This window comes from Notamacropus eugenii, chromosome 5 (assembly GCF_028372415.1).
Source record: "Notamacropus eugenii isolate mMacEug1 chromosome 5, mMacEug1.pri_v2, whole genome shotgun sequence".
Taxonomy (NCBI): domain Eukaryota; kingdom Metazoa; phylum Chordata; class Mammalia; order Diprotodontia; family Macropodidae; genus Notamacropus; species Notamacropus eugenii.
In genome coordinates, this window is record NC_092876.1 from 12,251,896 (window position 1) to 12,277,025 (window position 25,130).

Sequence of the window (25,130 nt, forward strand, 5' to 3'; positions counted from 1 at the left end):
GGCCGCCTGTGGTCAGACTCTCTGGATGTGAAAGTTTTTTCTTCCTCCTTTTTATTCTTTATTATAAAGAATTAGTCTGGGAGAAAGTGGGGATCTTGCTGGGTGCCAGGCTGTGCCAACCACTTTACAATTATCATCTCATGTGATCCTCACGACAGCCCTTCGGGTAGGGTGATCATTGCCTCCATTTTACAGATAAGGAAACTGAGGCAAAGTGAGGTTAAGTAACTTGCCCACAGTCACACAGTAAGTGTCTGAGGCTGGATTGGAACTCAGGTCCCAGGGCTCCTGGCTGCCTGAGGGCCTTTAAAAAAGCAATGCGTAAACAGAAGTTACCAATAAGCTTTATTTTAGGAAGCAAAGTAAATCCGATGTGATGTGGGGAGTTTGCCAGAACTGGGGGGATAACGAGAGACCTCCTGCAAAAACTGAGGCGCACAGAGATCTGCCTCAGACCCTGCAGGGGGCCAAGGACGCGCCATACATTTCTAAAGGCAGGGGGAGGCAAGGTGGTGTATTTGGTGCTAGAGGTCATTATGGGCAGTGGAAGTTTCTGAGCGGAGGAATGATGTGGTCAGGCTTGTGCTTTAGGAAAATTATTTATGGAGAGAATGAGGCAGGAGTGAGGCCAAGCAGAGAGAGTTCAGGAGAGAGGTCATGACCTAGGGTGGTGAATGGAGAGAAGGGGATGTTGGGAAGGGAACTGTCTGGATTCTTACAGTCAGTGTGAGTGAAGAGTCCAGGACACTTCTAGGTTTCAAACCTAGGTGCCTGGGTGGATGGTGATATATGATATGTCATATATATATCCTCTATGATATAGAAGGAATTTTAGAAGAGGGGAGATCTTGGGAGGAAAGATAAGTTCAGTTTCCAGCATGTTCAGATTAAGATGTCTGCAGGACATCCACGTTGAGATGTTTGACTGATAGGCGGTTGAAGATGGGAGACATGTTCTCCCTTCTCATCTCTGCCTCCCAGCTTTCTTGGCTTCCTTCAAGTCCCAGATAAAATTCTACTTTCTCCAGGAAGGCTTTATCATTCCCTCTCAAGGTCAGTGTCTTCCCTATGTTAACGATTTATCCTGTATAGGCAGCTGGAGATGGATCAGGTTAATGGTTAGGGCTGTATACAGATAGGGTCTGGGAGTCATCTGCACAGAGATCTTCAACTCATGTAGCAGCTGGAGTGCTGGGCCTGGAGTGTTGGGTTCAAATTTGGCCTCATACACTTACTACTGAGGGACCTTGGACAAGGGCTAATGAGAGCACCTACCTCCCAGGGTTGTTTGAGGATCAAATGAGATATTCTCATTTGTTCTCATTCTCTCTATAGGTACAGGTGCTTAATAAAAGCTTATTTCCTTCCAAGTGAGCATGGAAAGATGTGAAAATACTTGTTCAAATGTATATGACTCTTTGTGACCCATTTGGAAAAGATATAGAGTGACTTGCCATTTCCTTCTCCGGGTCATTTTACAGATGAGGAAACTGAGGCAAACAAGGTGAAGTGATTTGCCCAGGGACTGAAGGCAGACTGGAACCCAGGAATAGTCTTCTTGACTCCAGGCCCTGCACTCTATCCCCTTCAGCACCACCTAGTGGTCCCTAAGTGGCAGTGTGGTGCACTTGGAGTAAAGAAGACCTGAGTTCAAATACAGTCTCAGATGGTTCCTAGTGCTGTGACCCTGAACAAATCATGTAACCCCTCTGTAAAATGGGGATATCTTCTACCTCCCAGGGGTTATGAGGAGCAAGTGAGATTATTTGTAAAGCTACGTAACGCTATCATCAGAGACCAGAGATGTCCCCCAGGCTCACAATCTAGGAGTCATCCTGGACTCCTCACTCTTACCCCAATATCCAAGCTGTAGACTTCACTTCTGCAGCATCTCCCCAACGCGCCCCCTTCTCTCCTCTGACCCTGCCCCCAGCCCCTCACACCTGGGCCACTTGTGGAACAGCCTGCCCTCAGTCCATCCTCCATTCAGCAACCAAAGGGTTTTTCCTAAAGCTCAGGTCTGACCACATCATCACCACTCCCCACAATCGCTGAAGTCCAGCGGGGCTCCCTATGGCCTCCAGGAACAAATACAAAATGTTGTTTGTCATTGGAAGCCTTTCTTAACTCAGCCTCAACCCAAATAAAATCCACTGTACCACCTAGCTTAAATGATTACTGACTCTTCTCAGATGTTGCAGAGCCACTCCAAACGGTGAGGACTAAGAAAAGGTCATCAGTTCTGGCGAGCTAAAGAAGCTGTGATTTTGGAGAATTGATTGATGAAGTCAGAGGCCAGATTGCAAAGAGCTGTGAAATGAAGGCCAGGAGAATCCACAGCTTTTTTTCTGGTCCTTTGCCATGAAAAGGAGGAGATTGGAGTGTGTTGTAGACAGAGGGGAAAGACCCAGGGAGAGAATGAAGTGGAGTGGAAGAGTCAGCTACTGGCTCTCTCTTCCTATCACCAAGTTGGACCCCCCTCTCCTGCCCTCACCCAACTCCCGACTTCCCAGTTACATCCTCTCAGAACCCATGAATAGCCCGTTTACACCACGCCCCAATGCAGGGATTGTCCTAACCTGCCTCTGACTATTCATTTCCTTAATAGGAATTCCTCTGACTCTAACCTGTCATTCTTTGGCTCTCTCCCTCTCAGCCCACTCAAACTTTTTTTTAGCTCTTTGAGGGAGACATTGGCTAGAGGAAGACCTGAGTGCAAATGTGACCTGAAACACTTATCAGTTGTGTGACCTTGGCGAAGTCACTTAACCCTGTGGGCCTGTCTCATCTGTAAAACGAGGTGAAGCAAATGGGAAACTACTCCAGGATCTCTGCCAAGGAAACCCCAAGTGGGATCAGTCAGACACAACTGCAAATTTGATACCTCCCACCCTCCACTCTCAGGTCTGCAGGTTATCATCCTTCCTCTACTTCACATTCCAGTGAATCTGCTCAATCCTACATCGTCATCAAACCTTCAAATCCCTTGTCCTCTTCTCCTCTCACTGATCACCCCCCTGCCCAGGAGTAAATGCACCCCCTTCCTACCTCCTTTACTACTGAACATAACTGCAGGAAATTACACCATTCATGTGAGGTCCCTTTTTTCCCCACAACCTTTTTATATCACCCACCTCTCATCCTTTCCCACCTTGTTGGACAAGGTGGCCCCCTTTTCCTTACCAAAGACCTGGTCTTGTACACATATAATCAATCGCAGGCCCCCAGGTTTCCTCCAACCTTCAACCTGCCCAAGGCTCTCCCAGTCATCAACAGCTATCCCCTCAGGCGATCATTATGGATTACCCCCTTTCTCATTCACAATCATCACCTCTAGCATTGGGCCCCAAACTGCTCACAAGTCACCAATGATTTGTAAGACGCTGTAGTCCAACTACTATTGGGCAACCTACTTGGGGACCACCCCGTTCCTGGATACATGATGTCAGCTCTCCAGGTTATTTCACTTGGTCACTTCATCCTCACTTTGTTTTCACTCATGGGAACTGAGGTCAGTACGTCTAGCCCCATTCTCCTCCCTACCTTCTATCTCCTTCAGTTGTGATTCATTACCCAATTAGGGGTTTTCTTGGCATACTGAAAATGATTAGCCATTTCTTTCTCCAGGACCACACAACTCATAGTGGAGATTAGGTTTGAACTCAGATGAGAATGACTGCAGGCCTAGCACTCCATCCCTCCTACAACCTAAAGTACTTAAGACCTAACATGTTCAAAACCAGCTCAACTCCACTCCCCAACTACATCTCTTCTAAACTTCCACTCACACAAAAATCATGTGAAGTCAGAACCAGTGCTATCCCCAACCAAGCCCTCCATTCAGGCTTTCATGCATCACCCTAATTGGGCATGTCATCCCAGCCTATGCAATTCAGCAGTCCCAGAACAGCCTTCCATTTGTTCATCTTTCACTTCCTAGCCCAGAAAGGAATATATGAACTTTAATCATCTCTTCAATCTGTAGCCAAGTGCCATTTTCCCACAAAACCTTTGATTGCAATTGCTAGCTCCTTTCTTCCCAAGCCACCTTGTGTTAACTTTTAGGTACCAGTCTTCCATTTTGAGCGCAGACTGGGTGAAGTTTCATTTTTTTTGTTCCCTCTACCTGGGGGCAATCTAAAGATGGGCTCTGTTGGGACCAAGGGTACCTATAGAACGGTTAATCTTTGCTTAAGGGATCATCCATTTTTCAGAAAATGGAATATAACATTAACAAGATCTCAAGGAGTTGAGATGTAAAGATGGGAGTGAGAACGAGTTCACAGCCACTGGTCATTTCCAATGAATTAGAGGGATTAGAGAGAAAGAAATGCTAGTGTAGATCTGAGATGAAAGATTGTAAACAGATTTTACAGATAATAAACAGGGAAGGGGAAAGGCTCTATACTTTGAGAAAAGCTGCTCACATCCTGTGGCCTTAAGGTGGGGTTTCTTGGGTGCTAGGTTAAAGATGGGATCAGCCGGGGTTGGTAAGTTGGCCTAAAGCTAAACAAGTAGGTGACAGCACACCCAACCAGTGGTTACTTGAGAGAATAACACAAAGGGACAACTCCAGAAGAGCCTTGTTTGTTGTACAAGCTTAAGATGAGGCTGTGGACAAGGATCCCAAGCTCAGGAAGCAGATGTATGAAAGACTAGCAGAGAAAGACCAAGGGTAGTGACACAGAAAAGAGTTTATGGTGGTACAAGTAGAGCTTGATAGCACCTGATGGTGAGGAAGCAAAAATCTTAATATGGGTAACACTAGGCCCTAAATGGTTTTTAACCAAAATATGCTTTGAAAAATTCAACATTTTATTTATTAAGCACCCAGGCTATGGGTACAAAGCATTACAGAGACAAAGCTCTGCCCTTGAAGAGAATTTCAGCCCCACAGGACCTTCCCGCTTCCCAGGCCCCTCAACCCAATATTAGGGGGAGCTACAGATATAGACTAGCCCGTCTCTACATTCCCATGGGCCACTTTACCCCAGAAGGGGAACCACTTCTTCCTAGAGGCAGGCACCCCCACCTCAGAACAGACATCCTGCCTTCCTTAGTTAAGGACAGGCCTATAGCATTGAACGTCCTTCCAAGCCCTGCTTGCTATATGTGGGGGCCCCCAGAGGGCTCCCTCCCCTGATGGAGGCGCTGGCAAAAGGGGACAGAAGGAGCCAGGAATCCAGTTGCCGTAGAGGATAGACTTTATTGGACTCACACCAGCAGCCCGTGCTTCTTCAGCACCTTTGTGTATTTGTGTATTTTGCCCTCCACATTCTTCTCAGCTTGCTTGCGGAGTTTCTGTGGGAGAAAACACAAAGTGTGATTGTAGGTCCAGAACTGAGGCAACCAAGGCCCTCATCCTGCACCCTTCTGGCATCAGCTGAGCCATGTGGCTTTGTCGGCAAGTACCCGAGGGCATCCGAAGACCATCGTGAGAACAAACATCATTTGCCAGGGGGTTTCCCTACCCCCCCCAGAACCCAGACCTCACCGTAAGTTTCTTTTTCTTTCTATAGTGAATCTTGGCTTTCTCCTTCCTCTTCTCTTCCAATGTAGCAGTCACTGCTTGATACTTCCAGCCAACCTCATGGGCCAGCCGTCCCAGATATGCAAACTGTAGTATGGGGAATGGATTAAAAAAAAAAAATCACATCCAGGACACCTTTTCTTCCCACCCACCAAAGACCAAAGAATCCCTCAGCATCCTTAGTTCTGGGAAAAAAAACCCCAAAGGGAAGAGAAAACCACTTTTTCTTGGGCTGGCACACTTGCTGATATGTATCTATCCCTCCTTCCTTGGTAGCTGACTTGTACTCACCTTTCTAGTTGGCTTCAGTCTGACGACTTTGAGAGCAGCTGGGACAACCATGCGTTTCCGCTGCAAGGGGGAAGGAACCAATCAGTGGGTGATGGCAGAACACTAGGGATGCTGGGAGAGATGAGAAGGAGACAGGGAATGCCAGTGCTCTATTGAGAGTACAAAAGAGCAATGTGGAGAAGCCCACCTCCCTCCGGGGCAACCTAGAAGAAGGCGTCTCAGATAACAGCTTTTTTCAAGGAGGTGTCAAACAATGTAGGTAAGTCATAAGACATCACTGACGCCAGGGTCAAGACCACTTCTGGATAAGCTCACCTTGTCGTATGGGGGAGGAATGCCATCAAAGACCTTAAGGCGTTCCAAGGCAGCCTGACCTCGCTTGGTCTTGTGGGGAAGCATTCCTAGGGAGAATAATTCATGGTGAGAAGCTAAACCTAGAAATCTCTAAGCCTCAGAACAAAGAATTCTCAGCGGTCCCCAGAGATCTCAGATGGAGGTGCATGGATCTTTTCATCTCATGGCCGGTAAAACTCGAACGTGTGATAAGTATCATTATCATCATAGTCTCAGCATCCCATACCCCTTAATCAATACTGTCAGGCCCTCACCCCGCTCACCTCTGACAGTCCTCCAGAAAATCCGGCTGGGTGCTCTGAAGTGATAAGGGCCTCTAGAAGGGTTTGTGTTCATTCGCTTCCGGAGGAAGGCCAGGTATTTCACTGGAGTTAAGAGGAAATTAAAAAGATGCCTCCAAGTTCTCGGGTTACTGTTTCCCCCACCCCCCTCGGGATGCCAGAAGCGGCTGGCTCCTCTCCTGGGCTGGCATCAGCTGAGCCTTAAGGCACAATCAACAGTGAGCCCATGGGTCACGGCCTCTGAAGACCATCTTGAGAAAGGACATCACCTGCCAGCAGCCCAGCCACAGCTCCCCCGACTCACATTTGTTCCTGTAGAAGTTTCCTGAGATGTTGATGCCTTCGCAGCGAACCACGACCACCTTCCGCCCTGCGTGCGGGAGAAGGGTGCGGGTCAGTGCCCCAGTGGAGGTGGGTGAGGGGCTCTGGTGGGCAGGGCCTCAGAGCGGTGCATGGTTTGGTCTCATGGTCGTGAGACTCGAACGAAAGATGGTGAATGTTCCTCATCACCGGCCTCGCCGCGTCCCGGGCCCCTCGCCTCCCACCCCGGGCCCACGCGGGCCGCGGAGGCGCCCGCACTTACCCAGGAGGACTTGCTTGGCCACAATGGCCGCCAAGCGGCCAAGGAGATGGCCCCGCCCGTCGATCACCAGGACCTGGGGAAACAGCAGCAGACGCGGGGGTCAAGGCCGGCCCAGGGCCCCACGGCCACATGACCCTCCCCCCCCCCCCCCCCCCCCCGCCGCGGCCGAAGCCGGGGCTAGGCCGGGTGCGGGACACGGACGCCGGGACAGGGACGCCACGGCTTAACCCTGCGGGGTTGCTACCCCTCATGGCTGGCCGGCCCGGATGCTGCCCTGCGGGGCCGCACTGCCGCTCGCCGAGGCTCCCGAGGAGCCTGGGCCCCGGCACCAAGGCCGGAGCGCTCACCTGCCCGTCCGCCATTGCCGACGACGCCCGGGAAAAGAAGGAGCTCTTCCACTTCGGGGCCTCCTTATCCACCTCGCAAGGGCGCCGGAAGTGACGCGAGGCCGCCACGGCTTCCTATAGGTGGAAGAACGCCTCGGTCCTGCCCCCAGGGACGGCGAATGGCTGTGGCGCATGCGCAGCGGTCAATGGGAGGGAGAACTCCCCAGAACGAGGCCACGAGCTGCGGGCTGGAGTTTGGCGCAGGCGCAGAGGCAGACCCTTCTCAGTGAGGCTGAGGGAAATTCACGTGCTCCTGCTGCCGAGCGCCGGTCGTCCTCCACGTTTGTGAGGGCCCCCCGCCCCCCTTCAACGCCATCTTTGTGAGGGGCGATCTCCCGCCCCTCCCCCCGATCCGCACGTCCATTCCGTCCCACCACGTGAGCGGCTGCAGCCCACAGAGTTCCGACCAGGCCTTCCCCCGCCCCCCAGTCCCCCAGCCCTTCCAAGCGGCCCCAACGGGCTGCGGTTGCTTAGTTACCAGCCGTGGGCCTGGAGCGCGGCGTCAGTTTTCTCCCCTCCCCCCCTCCCCAGGTAGCACCGGGGTGAACAGTTGTATTTAGACTTCCGGGCATTTCGTGGGGATCCGGCCGTGCAGCCTCCGCTGGAGACCTCCAGAGATGGGGAGCTCACCACCTGGCCTCGCAGCCAGCTAGCCCACTCCGCTTTTGGACAAATCCAAGGGGCGTGGGGCGCAGCGTGGGGAGCGACCCCTTTCTCCGGGGCTTGGTCATCCTTCCCCTCCTGGGAAACCCCGAAGGCCCGCCCCCGCCCCTCCAGGGGCTCTTTGTTTGTGGCCGCGGCCCAAGCCGGTGACCAGCCTCCAGATCCCGGTCTGAGGTCGGCCGGGGCATCTCCTGCCTTGCCCCGTCTCTGTCCACAGATTCCACCCAACAAAAGCTATTAGAAAACGTTTTATATACATCCTCAGAGCTTTGTACACAAGGTGGGCTGGCCCCAAGGTAGCCTGCAGGTACCCCTCTGGAGGAGGAAAAGGGGACCGCAGGCACCGCCTGGGGGGTCCCTTAGCCCCCCAGAAGAGAACGGTAACTCGAGCTCATCCAAGGAGAAGAGAATGAGGCCAGTCTTAAGCTGGGTTGCTTATGGAAGGCTTCCTCAGGAGGTAGCCCCAGCTCCCGGGTTTGGCCTTCAAGGTCGTCGTTCAAAGCACCATCAACTGTATATCCTGGCGGACAGAGTCTGGGGGGCCCTAGCCGCGGCCCCCAGGGGCAGAGTCAGCTGCTGTCTGTGCACATGGTGGGGGGCACCCGCTACCCCACCCACACCGAGTTGAGCCAAGCTCACCTGGGGTGTCTGGGACTTGGGGGATCCTGGTGGCCTCAACCGCCTCTTTCGTCGTTTGCACCACCAGGCAGCCACCACGATCAGCAGCAGAAATGGCAGCCCCCCCAGGGACAGCAGATGGAAGCTAGAGGACTGGGGTGGTCTCAGGGTGCTTCCCAGGGCCTCAAGACTGCCCGGTGAGGGGAGTGTGGAGACAGTAGAGGGCTCTGTGGGAAGGGAGAGGGGAGTACTAAGGAGAAGCTATGCCCTTTCCCTTTTGGAGCCCCAGTCCTCCTCCTGAAGGGAGGGGGTTCCCACCTGGACACCTCACCTGGCTGGCAGCGATACTGTTGGCAGGGCCGGAAGCTCTGGCGAGTAATGAGGGGCTGCAGGGCCCCCAAGTGTCTGGAGACATCCAGGAGGAGGTGAGAGATGTTGGCTTTACGGAAACGGAGGCAGCTGGGAAAGGACTGGGGAGCCGAGGAAGGGAGGTGGGGGGCGTCACACACCATACTAGTCCCCCCTTCTCAGAACCAGCCCTGGCAGCAGCTTGGGGCAACTGATGAAGGCCTCCTCATCCCTTTGTCTCCCAGCCAAGCTGCCCAGGCCTGAGACCACCACATCTCTTCATATAGCTGTGGTGGACCCAAAGACCTTGAGGAGGCAGAAGGCCCTTAGGATCAGGGACAGAGAGCAAGAGACTGACCTGGTTGATGCATTGACTGACAAAGTTGACCTCAGTGTACACAGCCTCCAGGGGGTCTTCCAACTTTTTCCCTGCCACCAGCTTCAGGTGCTCCAGGGTTTTCTTGGCCAAGGCCAAGTGCCACAGGGCCCAACACTGCTCATCCTAGGGAGAGATGCCTAGGTGTCTTAGTCCTTGAAGTAGGGATACCTGGGTCCACCCCTAATTCTCCTCCCCCCTCCCCCGCCCCCCGCCCCGCCTCACCCCCAGACTCACCACTTGGAGATTATCTGGGACATCCACTGGGTAATCCGTGAGCATGTAGTCAGACTGGAGGGAGAGATGGACATGAGAAATAAATCCAAAGGGTCAGAAACAGAGAGAGAGAACATTCAAGACCAAAACAGAGAGTCAGGGAGGGCAGTCAGAGGCAGCTCTCACCAAATCGGTGATGGCCTGGAGGAAGGTGGAGCTGATGGGACTGTCTGGGAAGGTGCAGGTATCATCGATACTGGCAGTGACTTCCTGGGGGAGCAGGAGGAGCAGGAGCAGCAGCCTGGAAGCCTGGGGTGTTGGGAAGACAGAGCTGGGGAGAGGCCCTGGGTCCCTTCCCCTAGATGGGCATTGATTCAGTACTCATTCTGTCTGGATGTATCTCCTTGACTCTGACCGCCTCCGTCGCCCTTTTGCCCCACCCCTGTGTCTCTTTGTCCTGTCTCCCCACTTCTGCCTTTACCTCCCTTTCTCCCTGAATCTTGCCATCCCTATCAGTGCTTGTCTCCCATGTCTCCCTTCTCTCATCCCTGTCCCTCCTGTCTCTCTGAGCCCTGCGTGACTCTGCCTCTTCTTTCCCTGACCCTGTTTCCCTTTCTCCTGTCTCTGCCTCCCTTTGTCCCCACCTGCCTTTCCTCATCACCGTCTGTCCCTGTTTTCCTCTCCCAACATTATCTCCATTCCCCTTGCTTACATCCTTGTCTCTTGTCTTTGTCCCTCCTGGTTGGCCATTGCTGTCTATCTGTCTTCCTTTCTCCTCATTACTGATAGTCCTACTCCCTCCCCTATCTCAGTCTTTTCCCCCATCTCTGCCTCCCATATCCCTGTCTCCATCTGTCAGGAATACGCACAGTGAGGGGCCAGGCTGGGGCTGGGACGGTCATCTTGAGTTGGGGCCCCTCATGCCGCTGCCGGGCCCTGGGGGGGACAGAGCCGGCTCAGCCAGGGACCCAGGCGTCCGGGTGCCCTCCCCCAGCCCCTTCATGTGGCTAAGTTTCCTCCCCCACCCTGTTTCCTGCCCCCGCCTCATTACTGTGAATCATGCCCAACCTTCCAGGAAGGCATCCCTTGCCTCAGTTCCCTTGGCAACGCAGGCACCCCCTTTCTCAAACCCCTTGGAGACCCAGGCATCGTCTCCCCCATCCTCTCTCCTCAGATAGCCAATCCCCCCAAAACCCTAATGGAGATCTAGGCAATCTATCTTAGCCCCATCAAGAACCTAGGCACTCCTTTCTCAGACCCCTTGGGGACCCAGGCTGCCCTCCTCTATCCCCTTTGGGACCCAGGCATTCTGCCCCAGCCCCGCACCAGGGTCCCTGTCCAGGCCGGGAAGGCCCAGGGCAGGTCTGGGCCCAGACATCAGAGATCGAAAGTGAAAGATGTTTTGGGGAAAAGTTTGGGAATCCATGGGGGAGGAGCCCTCTGGTGGCTTTGAGTTGAGCTGCAGGAGGCAGGGGACGCCTGGGTCCTTTCTTAGGCCTGAATCAGCTGGGAGTTTGGAGGTCTGGGTTGGAGCACTGGGTTGTAGCCTCTGCAGAGGCCCTACAACCCTGATCTATCAGATCTATCCAAGGCTCTCTCCTCTTCTGAGAAAGGACAGGGTTGGAATGGGGAATCTCTAAAAAACCCTTGGTGCTCTGAGGTTTTGAATCCAGAATGACAGTGCCCAAACAGGCACAGGGCGAAGGCCCAACTCAAGATGACCGTCCCAGCCCCAGCCTGGCCCCTCACTGTGCGTATTCCTGACAGATGGAGACGGGGATATGGGAGGCAGAGATAGGGGAAAAGATTGAGATAGGGGAGGGAGTAGGACTGCCAGTAATGAGGAGAAAGGAAGACAGATAGACAGCAATGGCCAACCAGGAGGGACAAAGACAAGAGACAGGGATGTAAGCAAGGGGAATGGAGATAATGTTGGGAGAGGAAAACAGGGACAGACGGTGATGAGGAAAGGCAGGTGGGGACAAAGGGAGGCAGAGACAGGAGAAAGGGAAACAGGGTCAGGGAAAGAAGAGGCAGAGTCACGCAGGGCTCAGAGAGACGGGAGGGACAGGGATGAGAGAAGGGAGACATGGGAGACAAGCACTGATAAGGATGGCAAGATTCAGGGAGAAAGGGTCAGAGAGACAGCTGGTGGAAGAGAAGAAACAGGAGAAGAAGAAATGGCATAGAGAGACAGACACAGAGATTCACTAAAAAAGTTGGGAGAGGGAGTAAAAGATGCAGTCAGAGAAGGGAAATGGGAACAGAGGCAGGTGAAAGAAGGTGCTACAGACTGACTGCCTTCCTATTATTTCACAGATGAAATAACCCTTGCTGTTTACCACTTCAAACCCTTCACACTACGCTGGTACATTGTTGGTGAAGCTGTCAAATGGTACAACTTTTTTATGAAAGCAGTCCGGAATCATGCAAATAAAGTGACTAAAATGTTCATATCCTTTGATCCAGAGAGTACATTACTGGGCTTATATCCCAGGGAGGTCATTGATATACACCAAAATATTTGTAGCAGCACTTTTTGTATTGGCAAAGAACTGGAAACAAAGTGCTCATGGGTTGAGGCATGACTAAGCACGTGAATGTCATGGGAGATCGCTGCACTGTAATAAAAGAGGCTTGAAAGGATCTCCATGAACTGATGGAGAATTAAGTCAGCAGAGCTGAGAATACAGACACAGTAACTTTAATGATAGAGATGGAAAGAATGACTACAAGAAAAACGCAACAAAATTACAAAGGACAAACCAGGCAGGAAAGAAGAGACAGGAGACGACTGTAGGTCCATAGGTGTTACATTGTATATATTCAAAGACTTTTTCACTGTGTTGATCAGTAATGATTTTCTCTTGTTTTTAATACTTGTCATATGAGATGGCTCTTCAAGGTGAGGGATAATGGAGGAAATTATGGTAATTTTTTTTAAATCATCAAAAACGTTGAGAAAAACCCAGCCTCATTCACAATCTGGGTCCAGCTTGTCCTTCCAACCCTCATCCCCTTCATGTACTGTGTTTAAGCCCCAATCTCCATCTTTTCTTCTCTATCATTCCATCTCCCATCGCCATGTCTTTGTATGGGTTTTCACCCCAGCACACCTCCCTCCCCATGCTAGGAGTGTCCTCCCTCCTCTACTCTGCCTGCTAGAAATCATAGCTCCTTTGGGAGCTCAGCTCAAATGCCACATTCTTCCAGTTCTTCCTTAGCCACTGGTGCTTTCCACTGAAAGTATTTTGTATAGAAACATGGCAGCTGTCACCCCCTTCCTTCTCCACACAGAATGGCAGCTGCTTGAAGGCAGGAACAGCTTCATTCCTGTCTGCGTCCCCAGGCCTAGCAGGACATGCAGCACTTAATACAATGGTTGAACTGAGATGTAGAAAGATTGATGGATACTGATGGAGCTTGCGGGGACAGAGTCAGAGGGACAGAAGGGACTGGCAGGGTATGGAACTGAGGAATGAAGGGACTAGTAGCCCAAAGGAAATGTGATCTCCATGCTAAGCCACCTGGCCCAATCCCAAGTATGAGGAGCTGCCCTGGCCACACCCTGTCTGCACTGGTCTGAGAAGAGCCCCAAGAAGCTAGAGTTGTCCAGAGCAGAACAGAAGGCCTGAGGGCACACCAAAGGGCTTGGGGAGCCCAGGCTGCCCCGCAGGGGAGGGGGTCCCCCCACCCCAGGCTGAAGCCCAGGGAAGGAGACCCCTATGAACCCTGGGCTTCCCTGACCCCTCCCCAGCCCCCTTCTTTCTCTTCAGAAGCACACTGGATGTATGTCAGATCGTTTATTTAGGTTGACCACAATGAGGGGATAAGTCTGGGCTCCAGCAGTCTTTCTGCTCAATCCTTCCACATGTTCAGCAACCATGGGTTGCAGGACTGAAGCAGGGTTCAGACATCTCCCAAAGACAGCCAGAGAGCCTTAGTACGGGCTGCATGAAGGCACAGCTTGGGTCTGGCCCCCTCTGTCTCTTCATCCCAGGATAGGCTCTGACCTCTGTTCACCCATATCGCCTTTAGGTTCCCAGCTGAGGCCCATTCCACAAACCGGGAGCCCTGGGAAGAGATGCCGAGGTCACAAGGGGGTAGGGCCGAGGCCAGGACTGGTACTGGGGCTCAGGCTCAAAATCTCTGATCTGAATAAGGCTTCAGAGGCCACTAGGTCCAATGATTCCTGGTTGGCATCTGGGAAAGGGGCTGGGGGCATGCTAGGGGCACAGGTCAGAAGGGAGAGTACCTGGGCAGAGCCGAAATACCACAGGGCAGGTAAATCCTGATGAAGGGCCAGACAGCGCGTGAGGTGGTCTCGGTCCCCTGTCACCACATTCACCAGTCCAGGTGGGAGCAGGCAGGCCATGTCCTGGCAGGAAGAAATGGGCACTGGAGGTGGCCTAAGTTCACTCCAAGGTGCTCAGGGGTGGGCAGCAGGGAGAGTTGGGGTCCAGTACCTGACAGAGCTGCAGGGCTGGCAGTGGACAAACCCCACTAGGCACCATGATGACAGCATTGCCATAAGCCAAGGCTGGGGCGAGGAGAGACACAAAGGCAAGTAGGGGCCATTCCTCCGGGCAGACGATGCCCAGAACTCCTACGGCCTCTCGAAGGCGCAGAAAAGGCCCTTGGTGCCCGGTGCTCTGTAGGAAGGAGGGTCACAGGATCAGGGATTGCCAGAAGGGCTAGGATGGGGGACTGAAGGATGGGGGGCAGGAATGGAGAAGAGGCTCACGTGCAGGCCGGCTCCTTGGGCATGGACCTGTGCTCCCCAGGCCCGCAGCCGGTTGATGCTCAGCACCACTTCAGTCTGAGCGCCCACAAGGTCAATGCCCGTCACTTTGGTCAGCTGTTCCACTAGGGCCTGGCTTCTCTGGGACAACACGTCAGCCAGTGCCCACAGGGTTGATGCCCGGGTCCCTGGTACCCGGCTGGCCCAGCTGGTGGACAGGGAAAGGAGAGGTGGGATGAGGGCAGCCATGGGAGCTGGGGCGAGCCCACCTGCCTCCCGTCACTCCACTCACATGGCTGCCGCCTGGTGTGCCACTTCTACGGCCGCTCGGATGTCCTTGGCACTACCCTCCGCCACGTGTGCACAAACGTTCCCACTGGAGCCCAAGATGGGCCTTGAGCTGCGGCTAGCAGGATTCTGGAAGCGGCCAGCCAAAAAGACTCCATATGGGACAGTGGTGCTGAAGGGAGACGCTTGGTGAGGACCCTGAGCCTTCTGTCCTCAGACCCCACTCTGGAATTCCCTCCGGGGCCTGAGCAGGAGAGCTTGGGGGAACAGGGAACTGACCTGGGGGAGGAGGTGTCAGGGCCAGACGGCAGGACAGGGGGGGCACACAGGCCAAATGTGTCATAGTCCACGCTCTCTGAGGGCCCTCCAGTCCGAGGAGGGAAGTCTACAGGATGGAGGTACTCATACAGGCCCTGCAGGAGCCAGGGATGAGCACCAGTTAGGGGAGCAGGCAACCCCCCAGAGAGAGATGAGGCTGACTGAGAGCCAGAGGGTGTGAGGGTCACTCACATCAGGGCCCCCGTGCCATGATGACCCGTTCTCCTTGTAGCCTCCCACTGGGGCGCCTGCATCCTTCAGTCCATGTGCGTTGATCCAAACAGTGCCCACTTGGAGCCTGGCAAGAGAGCACAGAACAGGATACAAGATCATTAGGGACACCCAGAGATAGAGGGAGATACAGACTTTGAAGGTGGGGGGTGTGTGTGAGATGATCTGGGGAGCCCTGGATGGTGTAGGGTCTAACTAAGCAGCTGGAGGCAGAGGGAGACTGAGGCTGTGAGCCTGAGGGCCTGGGGATCCTGGTGAGAGTGAGGTCAGCAGGAGGTTAAGAGACCGTCCCCATCCCTGCGGCAAGGATGAGAAGAACAGGGACATGTACTTCCTCTGTATGCTTCCTAAGTGCCAGGCCCTGTGCCAAGAGCTTCACAATTGCTCCTTGCACACGGTCCTCACAACCTCCTGGGAGGTAGGTGCTATTATGACTCCCATTTGACAGAGGGAAACTGAGGCAGGAAAAGGTACAGTGACGGGGCCTCCTTACTTATAGGCCAGGTCCAGGGCCAATGTGAGCCTCTCACTCCACACGCTGGCGCTGCCCCCTCGAGGGGTGCCATTGACCAGAGCCAGCGCCTCCTTTGCTGTGCGGAATGGGAAGAGCAAAACCACAGGCCACGGTACCTGCAGCCACACGTGGGCACAAAGGTCAGAAGGCTCCCTCGGGTGCCCAAGGGACCCGGGTGCCCCCAGCCTTGACCCACGTCCTCCCTCTCCCAAGGGATCCAGGTGCCCTCAGCCCTGATCCACATCCTGCTGCTCCCAAAGGACCCAGGTACCCCCAGCCCTGACCCATGACCCGCACCCAGGTGTCCAGTCCTGACCCATGTCCTGCTGCTCCCAGGCGACCTGGGTGCCCCCAGCCCTGAACCACGTCCCCCCGCTCCCAAGGGACCTTGGTGCCCCCAGCCCTGACCTACGTCCCGCTGCTCCCAAGGGACCCGGGTGTCCCCAGTCCTGATTGTTCCTCCCACAGGGCTCTGGTCACTGTGCCAGCTGTGGAGGCTGAGCCTGGGATGTCCCCCACCTGGGGGCTTACTCACCTCTGCCTGGGCACATGGGCTTGCTGGGGCCAGACCCAGGATCAGTGTTGGGGGAAAGAAGGGGTTGTTTGAGGGGACGTTCCCAGCTTGGAGTATCTGTATGAAGGAGAGAGGAGGCAGGAGCCTTTGCTCTCATCCAGAGGCACATCCCATGGCATCTCCCCACATCCCAGCCCACTCCAGGCTCCTCACCTGTGCCCCCTGTTTCTGGGCTTCCTGAATGTAGTTCTGAGCTTTCTCCCAGGCAGAGGCCCCGGGTGATCCCATGTCCACGGCCCAGTCCAAGCTCTGGCCTTGACGTACCCCACACATGCGGGCCTTGAGTCTCTCCGTGACCCTTTCCCATTCACACACCTGCACCAGCAGCCGCAGCCCACCCTGAGGCCCCAAAGTCCCAGTCAGCTGGGCAGTCTGGGAAGACCTCTTTCCATAGCCCACCCTGCTCCAACCCCTTCCCGTCCTCTACCATGCTCACCAGCTACATGTGGGAAGCCAGCAGGACACACACAATTGTCCCCCCCAGAGGCCACTCACCGGGCTGCGGTCAGACCAGACTGCATCCACCACCCCTTCCACAGCTGAATCCAGGTCGGCTGTATCTGTGATCACCATCAGAGACTCTGTGCCCAGGCTCAGGGAAAGATCAGTGCCACTACCGGCTAGCACCTTACGCAGGGCCTTGCCTTCCTGGGAGAGACGAGGAGGACCCCAATCACTCGGTACCTTGCCCAGGCCTTGGCAAGCCATCCCCAGCCAGGACACCAGGGCCCTCCCAAACCCTGAGTCCCCAACCCTGTACCTCTACAGTCCCACAAAAGGTGATCTTGGCAATGCCAGGCAGGGTGGGAAGCAAGGTCTCGAGGGAAGTGGCTCCCATGACCACATTGAGGACACCTGGAGGCAGCCCAGCCTCCTCACTCAGCTGAGCCACAAGCAGTGCAGTCAGAGAGGCTGGGCCTCCAAGGACCACCACGGTGCACCCTGGCATGGAGGCCAGAAATCAGTGAGCAAGTCATACAACAAACCTCTACAAACAAGACCCTGTTACAAGCCAGGATCATACTCCATGAGCTCCTGAGCATGGACGACACAACACAGAAGGCATCCAAGGTAGACTGGGGCAAGGAGAGGGACTGTATGAAGGGAAGGAAGGAAAAAGTCCATTTCGGAGCTACCAAGTCACAGAGGAAGAAGGGTTGTGGGAGAGATGCAGGCAGAGAAGGCTAGCCGGCTACCTGGCCCAGTCAGAGCGAAGCTGGGTGGGCAGGCAGAGGCTGTACTGGCAAGGGTCCCAAACGCCAAGTGGACTCAGGAGGGTGCAGAGAATCACAGGAGTTCAATGAGCAAGGGGTGATGGCTGACTGGGCGCTTTGGTGGCTGAACAGAGGCTGCACTGGAGCGGGGAGAGACTAGAGGGAAGCACACTGCCCCCCACAGCTGTGGTCACTGTCCAGGGCTTGTCCCAGGGTGGAGGGTTGTCAGAGGAGAGAAGGGGGCATCTTTGAGAGATGGGAGGCAGGTGAAAACATAGGCCTTGGCAACAACTTGTACATGGGATATAAGAGAGAATGAGGAATTCAGGATTATTCCAAGGTTGGGCACCTAAGGGACAGGGAGCTAGGTGACTTGGTGGATAGAATGTTCGATGTGGAGTCAGAAAGACCAGAGTTAAAATCCAGCCTCAGACCCTTCCAAGTGGTGTGATCCTGGGCAAGTCACTTAAGCTTTGTGTGCCTCAGTTTCCCTCCCTGTAAAATGGAGTTAATCATAGTACCTCCCTTCCAGGGTTGTAAGGATAAATACGGTAGATTTGGTAAAGTGCTTAGTACAGTGCTAGCATCATTATCACTGGGAGGATGCTGCTGCATGCAGCTGTGAAGGATAGAGAATTCGTTGTTTTGAATAAACTGAGTTTGAAGTACCTATGAGACATTCAGTAGGGTAGACAGACCAGGGCTGGACAAAGATTTGGGTTGCACTGATGAGGTCACCAAGGGAGAGGAGGGCCCAGAACAGGGTGGTTGAGAGGAGCCATCAAGGGAGGCCAAGAAGGAGCAGTCAGAGAGGGAGAGGGAGGAGTCGGGAGAAGAAAGCAGGCTGGAAAGGAGAGGGTCCCCACAGCGGCAGAAGGAGAAGGTCTCTGAAGATTGCCATCTGGTCACGGAGATCACTGGATAACGTTGAAGAGAGAGCAACAATGGGCAGGGAAACTGGACTGTGATGGTTTAGAAAAGAATGAGAGGACGGGCAAAGGATGAGAGGGTGGTAGATTGTTTTCGAAAAGTTTGGCTGGGAAGGGGACGAAAGATAGAGGACAGTTTGTGCAAAATAGAAGGGTCCACTAAAGAAAAGGGGAGGGGGGTTCCAGTCCTGGCTAGTCCTTCCTAGAAGCCTCAGCCCTGGGACAGATGAGGGGCTGAGCCATCTTCCCAACCCAGAGCCTTTAGAATGGAGTCCAGGGTAGGCCCCAGATGTTTCACCCTCTGGCCCTGACTTACCCACTGCCAGGGCTGGGCAGATTCTCCACATCATCTCAATGAAGGAAAATGTTGGCGGGAGGATGACAACTACCACTCCTGGGGAATGAAGAACAGGGTTGGCATTGCACATGCTGGTGTGGGGCAGACCCAGGGGAAAGTGCCAAGACAGGGGCTGGGGGCTCTCACCCACGGGCTCCCATCCTGAGAGGGCCTGTTCCTGAATCTGGGCCCAGTACGCATGGTATTGCAGGAGCTGATGGGCCAGAGGAATGTCCCCATCGCGGATCTCACGCACCACGCGGCCTGATGCCAGTGCCTCAAGAATCCACAGGAGCTTTTGATGCTTCTGGATCATCTCTGCCAGCCTGGGGGATGAGGGGGATGGGGGAACTCAGCCTCTGGCTCATGTCTCTACCCACCCTCCCAGGAGGCCAAAGTTTCTGGCTCCCCTAGAAACTCATGGAAGAGACTATGTTCCAGTGGAGTAGACCCTCCTTTAGGGTAGGGACTGTTCCTTTTGTTTGCTTAGTAGGCTCAGAGGAGAGCTTCTCTGGGTTCTGAAGGTCCCAAAGAGGGCAGGAACATCTATGTTTGCCCCACAACCCCTTCCACCCCCATGGGGCCAAGTTTGGGGCCCCCTTACCTAATCAGATGCTGAGCACGAGTGGCACCAGGGAGCTGGCTCCACCCTTCAAAAGCCCGCAGAGCCACGTCCACAGCCAAAGTCACATCTTCCTTCTTGGCCTGGTGGCATTTGGCTAGGAACTTACCTAGCCACAGAGCTCTTAGAATCATAGGACAATATTGGCCCATCCCTTTCCCCCAGATGAGGGCATCCAACACCCCTGAAAATCAGGGAGGGAGAGTGACAAGCAGGGGGCCAGGACTCCTGGAGAGAGGGGGATCACTGGGGCCCAAGGGCCCAGGTACCTGAGGAAGGGTCCCTGCAGCTGATGGTGCCTTGGCTCTCAGGTTTCAACCACTTTCCATTCACAAAGTGGCCCAGGTTTGAGCCCTGGGTGTCCAGCCAGGCCTGAGTAAAATGGGGTAGTGTCAGGATCCAGGCTTCTCTCCCTGCCCTCCCAGGGTCTCAGGTGGCCAGTGCCTCTGGCCTTCAAGGGACTCAGGCATTTAGCATCTTGAAGGAAATTAAAGGGTAGAACCTACAGCCCTGGGGGTGGGGATGAAGAAGGTTCTAAAAATTCCAGAAGGAGCCAGGCACTTGGCTAGGGTCAAAGTCTAGTGGCCTCCAGGCTGTGATGGCTAAATACTGAGACCAGGGTAGGAAGAGTTTCCAAACTAGGAGGCATGCAGGTGCCTGCCCATTCCCAACAGGCCAAGACAGTACCTGGAAGGCCCCACGAGCCCTGACACCCAGGCATAATTAATGTACAATTTGGATGGGGTGACCAGGGCAGGAGTCTGAGGAACAGGAGATGGGACAGGGGACAGGGACTGGCATCTACCAGTAGGGGCACAGGGATGGGCCAGGAGACTGGGGTGCGCAGGATAGAGGAAAGGAGGAGAGGAACCATGAGGAACAGGTGAAGTGCCCATAGGGCAGCCCTAGAATCCTGGGGAGGATACACAGGGCGGGGTCTACAGGTCTGGGTGCTAGGATGTACCCAGGGTCCAGAGGACAGAGTGCAGGGGTGGCAAGCTCGGCTCAGGATCCATAGGGCAAGAAAGGCAAACAAGGTTGCAATCTGGGGAACATGGCTGTAAGTGGAGCTTGGGATTAGGGCACAGGGGATGGGGTACACTGGTATAAGTGAGGCTTGGGATGAGGGGCACACAGTGCAAGCAGGGCTCAGGGTCTCGTTGCACAGGGGTCTAGGGCAGGCTTCTTAAACTACCACTCTCAATCCCTTGAGTGCCTTGAATTGTAGGTGGTAACCCTATCTACGGCACACAGGTAGAGGGAAAAAAATTGGGGCCTGGGGTGACTGCAGTGTAATTGGTTACACTGTGTGAGGGGCAGGGAAACAAATGAGGTTGGGCTTGGGTGTAGGGGGTACACTGGGTACCCAGGACAAGCAGGGCTTGGTAGGGGTGCGGGGGAACAAGCAGGGCTGGGCAGGAGTGCGGGGGGACAAGCAGGGCTGGGCAGGAGTGCGGGGGGACAAGCAGGGCTGGGCAGGAGTGCGGGGGGACAAGCAGGGCGAGGTAGGGGTGCGGGGGGGACAAGCAGGGCTGGGCAGGAGTGCGGGGGGACAAGCAGGGCTGGGCAGGAGTGCGGGGGGACAAGCAGGGCGAGGTAGGGGTGCGGGGGGACAAGCAGGGCTGGGCAGGAGTGCGGGGGGACAAGCAGGGCTGGGCAGGAGTGCGGGGGGACAAGCAGGGCTGGGCAGGAGTGCGGGGGGACAAGCAGGGCTGGGCAGGAGTGCGGGGGGACAAGCAGGACGAGGTAGGGGTGCAGGGGGGACAAGCAGGGCTGGGCAGGAGTGCGGGGGGACAAGCAGGGCTGGGCAGGAGTGCGGGGGGACAAGCAGGGCTGGGCAGGAGTGCGGGGGGACAAGCAGGACGAGGTAGGGGTGCAGGGGGGACAAGCAGGGCGAGGTAGGGTGCAGGGGTGCCCTGGGTGCAGGGGAACAAGCAGAGCGGGGCTTGGGTGCGGGGGTGCCCTGGGTGCAGGGGGACAAGCAGCGCGGGGCTTGGGTGGGGGGTGCCCTGGGTGCGGGGGTGCAGGGCAGGGCAGGGGTGAGCCGCGGGGGCTGGAGGGCGTTAGGGGGAGCCTGGCCGAGGGTTCGGGACAGGCTCACCAGCGCCAGCGAGGGGCTCTCGGGTGCAGGCCCGTAGTCCAGGGAGGAGAAGATGTCCCGGGCGCTGGGAGCCCCGCTCGCCGCCGCCGCCGCCGCCGCCGCCGCCATGCCGAGCCCCCGAGCAGTGCCCTCCGCCCGCCGCCAGGATGCTCCCCAGGGACTCTACTGGGAATCCACCGAGCGCCTCCTCCCGGGATCGCACACCCCGCCTCCCTTTCCCGCTGCAGCCTCCCATTGGCTCGCGAGACATACCGGAAGTGTGGCACCGATCGCCGATGAGGCGGGGCCGTGCACCGGAAGTGTGGCACGAGGCCCGAAGTGCGGCTTCCTAGGTGACTGCAACACCTGCTAGCCCCCGGAAGTGGGGCTGGGGGCGTCTGGGAGGGTCTTCCGTCCCAGGGCTGGGGTCTGAGCGATTTGTTCGTGAACCCCGCCTCCTCACCTCTGGGATTCCGGCTAGCGGGTCTGTCCCGGAGAGAGTTGCGATCTCTAGCCGTTCTTTAGACTCGGGACCCCCAGGGGTCAAGGCCAGGGGGATGTCTCCCCTAGTTCCCGCAGCCCCCCAAGGCTGAGGATCTCTGAGCGTCCTTTAGGGGTGGGCCCTGCAGCTCCCCCTCCCCACTCCCAGACTCTCCCTGGCCCCCAGGAACACCCCGACTGGGAATCCCTGAGCCCCCTTTAGGCCTGTCTGGGAGGGTCCCTTGGGTCACCCGGGGTCATGCCCTGTCCGGGGACAGCCTGGACTCCCGGCGCCCCGGCCTTGGTGGGGGAGGGGCAGTGCAGAGAAGGGGGGCCCCTTCTCCCCACTCCCCACTGCCCTGACCCTTCGTGACGTGCCCCCAGGGTGGTCCAGCCCCAGGATCTCCAAGCGAACCACAGGGCAGCCCCCTCCCAGAGGCCATGGCTTCAGCCCCAGGTCGGGACAGCTCCTTGCTGGCTGCGGAGCTGAGGGAGGAGGCCAGAGCTGAGGCAGAGGAGGAGAACAGGGGCCTGTGTGAGCAGATGCTGCTGCAGGTAGGCAGGTGCCCGAAGGGGCTCCACTGGATCTGGGGAGGTGGAGGTTCCGCCCGATGATTCTGGGGTCTGTGTCCCCACAGGCCATGCAGAAGATCCTGGATGCCCAGTCTCCCATGCCTGACTCCAGGCAGATCCAGCCCAAACCTGGTAAGGGGGAGGACGTGGGGGACAGACAGGGAGGGAGAGAAGAGAGAGGAAACCAAACACGGAGGCCGAGGGGGGAAGTGGAGAGGTGGAGCAAACACATGGGGCTAGGGTCAGCAGCAGAGTGGGGTGAGGGGGGAGCCTGTGACTCCCTGACCCTCCATCCCTGCCTGTGTCTCCATCTGAACTGATAGGGAGGGTGGTCTTTGTCCCCTTGCCTCTTTCTCTGGGAACCTGCCTTGGTTGCCCCATGGCCTTGCCTCCTCCAGGTTTCTGCGTCAAGACTCACTCCCCAGAGGGAAAGGTTTTCATCAATGTCTGTCAGTCGGATGCCATCCCAGCCCCAGCTGATCTCAGTGAGCAGGAGCTGCTGTGTGTGCTCGAGGGGGATCAGGCTGCCTTCCGCATCCCCATGAGCCTGGGAGAGCCCCATGCCGAGCTGGACCGAGGTGGGCCTGGACACCAGCCCTCCACCCCAGGCATTGCTTCCTTCCCGGCCCCCCCCATCCCCAGAACCTCCCAGGGCAGTGTCCAGGTTGCTGGGGATATCTCTGTTTCTCATCTGTCTGTCTCTAGTTGGGGTGGTTCCCTCCTTTCATCTCTCTCTCTGTCTTCATCCTCTTATCTCCGTCTGTTTTTTTATTGCCACTACGTCTCCGCCTCACCCAGCCTGCCCCTGGGTTTCTCTGTTCCTGGGCAAGGACTGGTAGGAGGGAGGTTGGGAGGTCCTCGTCCTCAGCATCTCTTTTGCTCCTCTCTTGTCAGGAGGAAATGGCTGCACTGCCTACGATGTCGCCATCAACAGTGACTTCTATAAGAAGCTGCGGGTATGGAATCGAGAGGCTGTGAGGAGCCTGGGGCCTACGGAGCAGGGATGAGCCAGGGCAGGAGCCTGACCATGGGATTTGGGGGGGTTCAGGCTGTGAGGGTCATCTCCCCATTTCTCACCAGAGTAATGACTTCTTCTTGGAATTTTTTGTCACGGTGGCCATGGAAGGTTTAGAGGACAAATATGGGACCCAGCTGAGCCGAGGTGAGGCCTTACTTAGAGTCCTCAGGTCTGGTGCTTGGAAGGGCTCTGGGAGGCCAGGCATGGCCTGTTGATACCCGTTCCTTGCTGCCCACAGAGTGGCGCCTGCTGAAATACCGGCCCTTCCTAGGCTCCATATCCCAGCAGAGCATCCGCACCCAAAGCCAGCAACGGCCTCCAACTATCCTGGAGCTTGGAGATGGGTGAGAGGGGCTGGGGGCAACATATCCTGCACTGCTACTGGGTGCCTGCTGACTTCTTTGGTCTGTTCTCTGTGGTGCCATCTCTGAAAGAAGGCAAGCTATGTGCGTGGCTAATTCATGGAAGCATTTCGCTTCATAATCCACGTTTTTGTCACGCTTCTTCGCTATGCAGGTGAGAAGAAGTGGGAGGGAGGGAAGGTGAGTCTTTGTCTGAAAAAAACAAACCAAAGCATCAGTCCTTTGTAGACACGGCCAGTTTCTTTTTCACGCTGTAGCCCTAGTACTTGAACACAGTAGGCACTTAATAAATGCTTCTTCTTTGATTGTTCCTGTCTCTCTCCCATGCTCTAGGACTGAGGATCCCCCTCTAAGGCTCTGGCTAGAGGCTCCAGACCTGCTTCTGGCTGAGGTGGTCTTGCCTAAAGTGGTAAGTGCCAAGAGCACATGGGACCTCCAGTACAAGAGAGCACCCAGTTGGGGTGGGGAAAGGTGAAGCCTGGAATTTTCCCATCAGTCTGAGGGTCTGGTACTGAGAAAGAGTTAACCAGGGTTCAGGCCCTGAGCTTGTCTCATTCTGCCTCTCTGTCTGTTCTAGGCCTCTGCCAGGGAGCTCTCACTTCAGCTTGGGGGGGACCGACTGGTCCTAGAGGTTCCAGGAATCCCCTACCACATGGACATCTTTGTCCCCCACGATATTAACCAGGAACAGTGCCGAGCTGCCTTCAACCAGAAGAGCAAGGTGGGGGCAGGAGATGCCTGGGCTACAGGTGGAATGGGTGGGCAGACCTGGAGGCCTGGGTCTTCAGTCTGCTGTCTCTCCTCCAGACCCTGATGATCTCCATGCCTCTGCAGACAGCCTGTTCCTGAGACAGCAGGACCTGGACTCCCCTGACTTATTATGAAATAAAAAGATTTTTGTCTGAAATAACTGTAGTCTGAGATGGGCCTGGGGCTTGAATATCAGGGCCCATGGGGGTAACTGGGAGGACACTCCAGGGCCCCCAGTAGCATGGGGGCAGAGTTCAGGGACCAGATACTGGGTGAGCCTGGGAAAGATGGCCCTGCCCTCCAGGAGCTTTTATTCTACTGATGGAGACCACTGGGATAGGGTTCAGTGAATGGCTGGTGTTTAAGGAGAGAGAGCATTGATCAGGAGAGGAAAGTGGTATCTGAGCTGAGACTGGAAGATCCTAAGAGGAGGCAGTGTATGTGGTGGGGAGG

The 25,130-nt window shown here is 55.6% G+C and overlaps 4 protein-coding genes, 1 long non-coding RNA gene and 5 other non-coding genes across 16 annotated transcripts; 2 read left to right on the top strand and 8 right to left on the bottom strand.

Annotated features, from left to right (window-relative positions):
* Positions 1-5,186: 5,186 nt before the first annotated feature.
* On the bottom strand, positions 5,187-7,773 carry RPL13A (ribosomal protein L13a). The gene is made up of 8 exons (XM_072607323.1): positions 7,387-7,773; positions 7,040-7,112; positions 6,761-6,826; positions 6,439-6,540; positions 6,137-6,222; positions 5,822-5,881; positions 5,495-5,617; positions 5,187-5,301 (listed from the first exon to the last, which is right to left on the bottom strand). Exons 1-8 carry the CDS (start codon positions 7,399-7,401, stop codon positions 5,215-5,217), a joined length of 612 nt encoding a protein of 203 aa, XP_072463424.1. The 5' UTR covers positions 7,402-7,773; the 3' UTR covers positions 5,187-5,214.
* LOC140509380 (small nucleolar RNA SNORD35) lies at positions 5,371-5,456 on the bottom strand. Its single transcript, XR_011968705.1, has one exon. It is a non-coding gene; the product is annotated as a small nucleolar RNA SNORD35 (small nucleolar RNA).
* LOC140509375 (small nucleolar RNA SNORD34) lies at positions 6,033-6,107 on the bottom strand. The gene has a single exon (XR_011968700.1). It is a non-coding gene; the product is annotated as a small nucleolar RNA SNORD34 (small nucleolar RNA).
* Positions 6,302-6,389, bottom strand: LOC140509373 (small nucleolar RNA Z195/SNORD33/SNORD32 family). The gene has a single exon (XR_011968698.1). It is a non-coding gene; the product is annotated as a small nucleolar RNA Z195/SNORD33/SNORD32 family (small nucleolar RNA).
* LOC140509382 (small nucleolar RNA SNORD35) lies at positions 6,638-6,730 on the bottom strand. Its single transcript, XR_011968706.1, has one exon. It is a non-coding gene; the product is annotated as a small nucleolar RNA SNORD35 (small nucleolar RNA).
* On the bottom strand, positions 6,891-6,973 carry LOC140509372 (small nucleolar RNA Z195/SNORD33/SNORD32 family). Its single transcript, XR_011968697.1, has one exon. It is a non-coding gene; the product is annotated as a small nucleolar RNA Z195/SNORD33/SNORD32 family (small nucleolar RNA).
* A 550-nt stretch (positions 7,774-8,323) lies between the features above and the next one.
* FLT3LG (fms related receptor tyrosine kinase 3 ligand) lies at positions 8,324-11,055 on the bottom strand. 5 transcript variants are annotated; one of them, XM_072607320.1, is made up of 8 exons: positions 10,973-11,055; positions 10,516-10,582; positions 9,833-9,955; positions 9,668-9,721; positions 9,413-9,556; positions 9,038-9,176; positions 8,728-8,933; positions 8,324-8,632 (listed from the first exon to the last, which is right to left on the bottom strand). In XM_072607320.1, exons 2-8 carry the CDS (start codon positions 10,546-10,548, stop codon positions 8,585-8,587), a joined length of 747 nt encoding a protein of 248 aa, XP_072463421.1. In that variant the 5' UTR covers positions 10,549-10,582; positions 10,973-11,055; the 3' UTR covers positions 8,324-8,584. The 5 variants fall into 5 exon arrangements, with proteins under 5 accessions (XP_072463421.1, XP_072463422.1, XP_072463418.1 ...); XM_072607321.1 differs by having other exon boundaries at positions 10,884-11,006; XM_072607317.1 differs by having other exon boundaries at positions 8,596-8,933.
* On the top strand, positions 9,042-12,100 carry LOC140503386 (uncharacterized). Its single transcript, XR_011966784.1, has 2 exons — positions 9,042-9,131; positions 11,966-12,100. It is a non-coding gene; the product is annotated as an uncharacterized lncRNA (long non-coding RNA).
* Positions 12,101-13,434: 1,334 nt separating this feature from the next.
* Positions 13,435-21,729, bottom strand: ALDH16A1 (aldehyde dehydrogenase 16 family member A1). Its single transcript, XM_072607312.1, has 17 exons — positions 21,516-21,729; positions 19,684-19,786; positions 19,397-19,523; positions 18,940-19,118; positions 18,772-18,849; positions 17,073-17,254; positions 16,808-16,960; positions 16,466-16,651; positions 16,274-16,369; positions 15,718-15,854; positions 15,186-15,291; positions 14,955-15,088; positions 14,680-14,847; positions 14,391-14,595; positions 14,113-14,298; positions 13,902-14,024; positions 13,435-13,720 (listed from the first exon to the last, which is right to left on the bottom strand). Exons 1-17 carry the CDS (start codon positions 21,621-21,623, stop codon positions 13,556-13,558), a joined length of 2,436 nt encoding a protein of 811 aa, XP_072463413.1. The 5' UTR covers positions 21,624-21,729; the 3' UTR covers positions 13,435-13,555.
* A 38-nt stretch (positions 21,730-21,767) lies between these two features.
* PIH1D1 (PIH1 domain containing 1) lies at positions 21,768-24,834 on the top strand. 3 transcript variants are annotated; one of them, XM_072607315.1, is made up of 10 exons: positions 21,768-21,847; positions 22,359-22,529; positions 22,613-22,679; positions 22,946-23,125; positions 23,442-23,503; positions 23,628-23,709; positions 23,804-23,909; positions 24,261-24,336; positions 24,505-24,648; positions 24,735-24,834. In XM_072607315.1, the coding sequence occupies exons 2-10, from the start codon at positions 22,416-22,418 to the stop codon at positions 24,774-24,776; spliced, it is 873 nt and encodes a 290-aa protein (XP_072463416.1). In that variant the 5' UTR covers positions 21,768-21,847; positions 22,359-22,415; the 3' UTR covers positions 24,777-24,834. The 3 variants fall into 3 exon arrangements, with proteins under 3 accessions (XP_072463416.1, XP_072463415.1, XP_072463417.1); XM_072607314.1 differs by having other exon boundaries at positions 21,816-21,978; XM_072607316.1 differs by having other exon boundaries at positions 21,819-22,110.
* Positions 24,835-25,130: the final 296 nt, after the last annotated feature.

Excerpts from the sequence above, each read along its gene's own strand:
- RPL13A (XM_072607323.1), bottom strand. Across the intron at positions 6,827-7,039 it reads GGCCAAGCAAGTCCTCCTGG|GGCGGAAGGTGGTCGTGGTT; the intron begins GTAAGTGCGGGC and ends TCCCGCACGCAG. Across the intron at positions 5,302-5,494 it reads GAAAGAAAAAGAAACTTACG|AAACTCCGCAAGCAAGCTGA; the intron begins GTGAGGTCTGGG and ends TTTCTCCCACAG.
- FLT3LG (XM_072607317.1), bottom strand. The coding sequence starts at position 10,548 with ATGACCGTCCCAGCCCCAGCCTGGCCCCTCACT. Across the intron at positions 9,722-9,832 it reads TCCAGGCCATCACCGATTTG|TCTGACTACATGCTCACGGA; the intron begins GTGAGAGCTGCC and ends CTCTCCCTCCAG. Across the intron at positions 8,934-9,037 it reads ACAGTATCGCTGCCAGCCAG|AGCCCTCTACTGTCTCCACA; the intron begins GTGAGGTGTCCA and ends CCCTTCCCACAG.
- ALDH16A1 (XM_072607312.1), bottom strand. The coding sequence starts at position 21,623 with ATGGCGGCGGCGGCGGCGGCGGCGGCGGCGAGCGGGGCTCCCAGCGCC. Across the intron at positions 16,652-16,807 it reads TCTGGTCTGACCGCAGCCCG|GGTGGGCTGCGGCTGCTGGT; the intron begins GTGAGTGGCCTC and ends TTGGGGCCTCAG. Across the intron at positions 14,848-14,954 it reads CCTGACACCTCCTCCCCCAG|CACCACTGTCCCATATGGAG; the intron begins GTCAGTTCCCTG and ends GTCTCCCTTCAG.
- PIH1D1 (XM_072607315.1), top strand. The coding sequence starts at position 22,416 with ATGGCTTCAGCCCCAGGTCGGGACAGCTCCTTGCTGGCTGCGGAGCTG. Across the intron at positions 24,337-24,504 it reads AGGTGGTCTTGCCTAAAGTG|GCCTCTGCCAGGGAGCTCTC; the intron begins GTAAGTGCCAAG and ends TGTCTGTTCTAG. Across the intron at positions 24,649-24,734 it reads CCTTCAACCAGAAGAGCAAG|ACCCTGATGATCTCCATGCC; the intron begins GTGGGGGCAGGA and ends TCTCTCCTCCAG.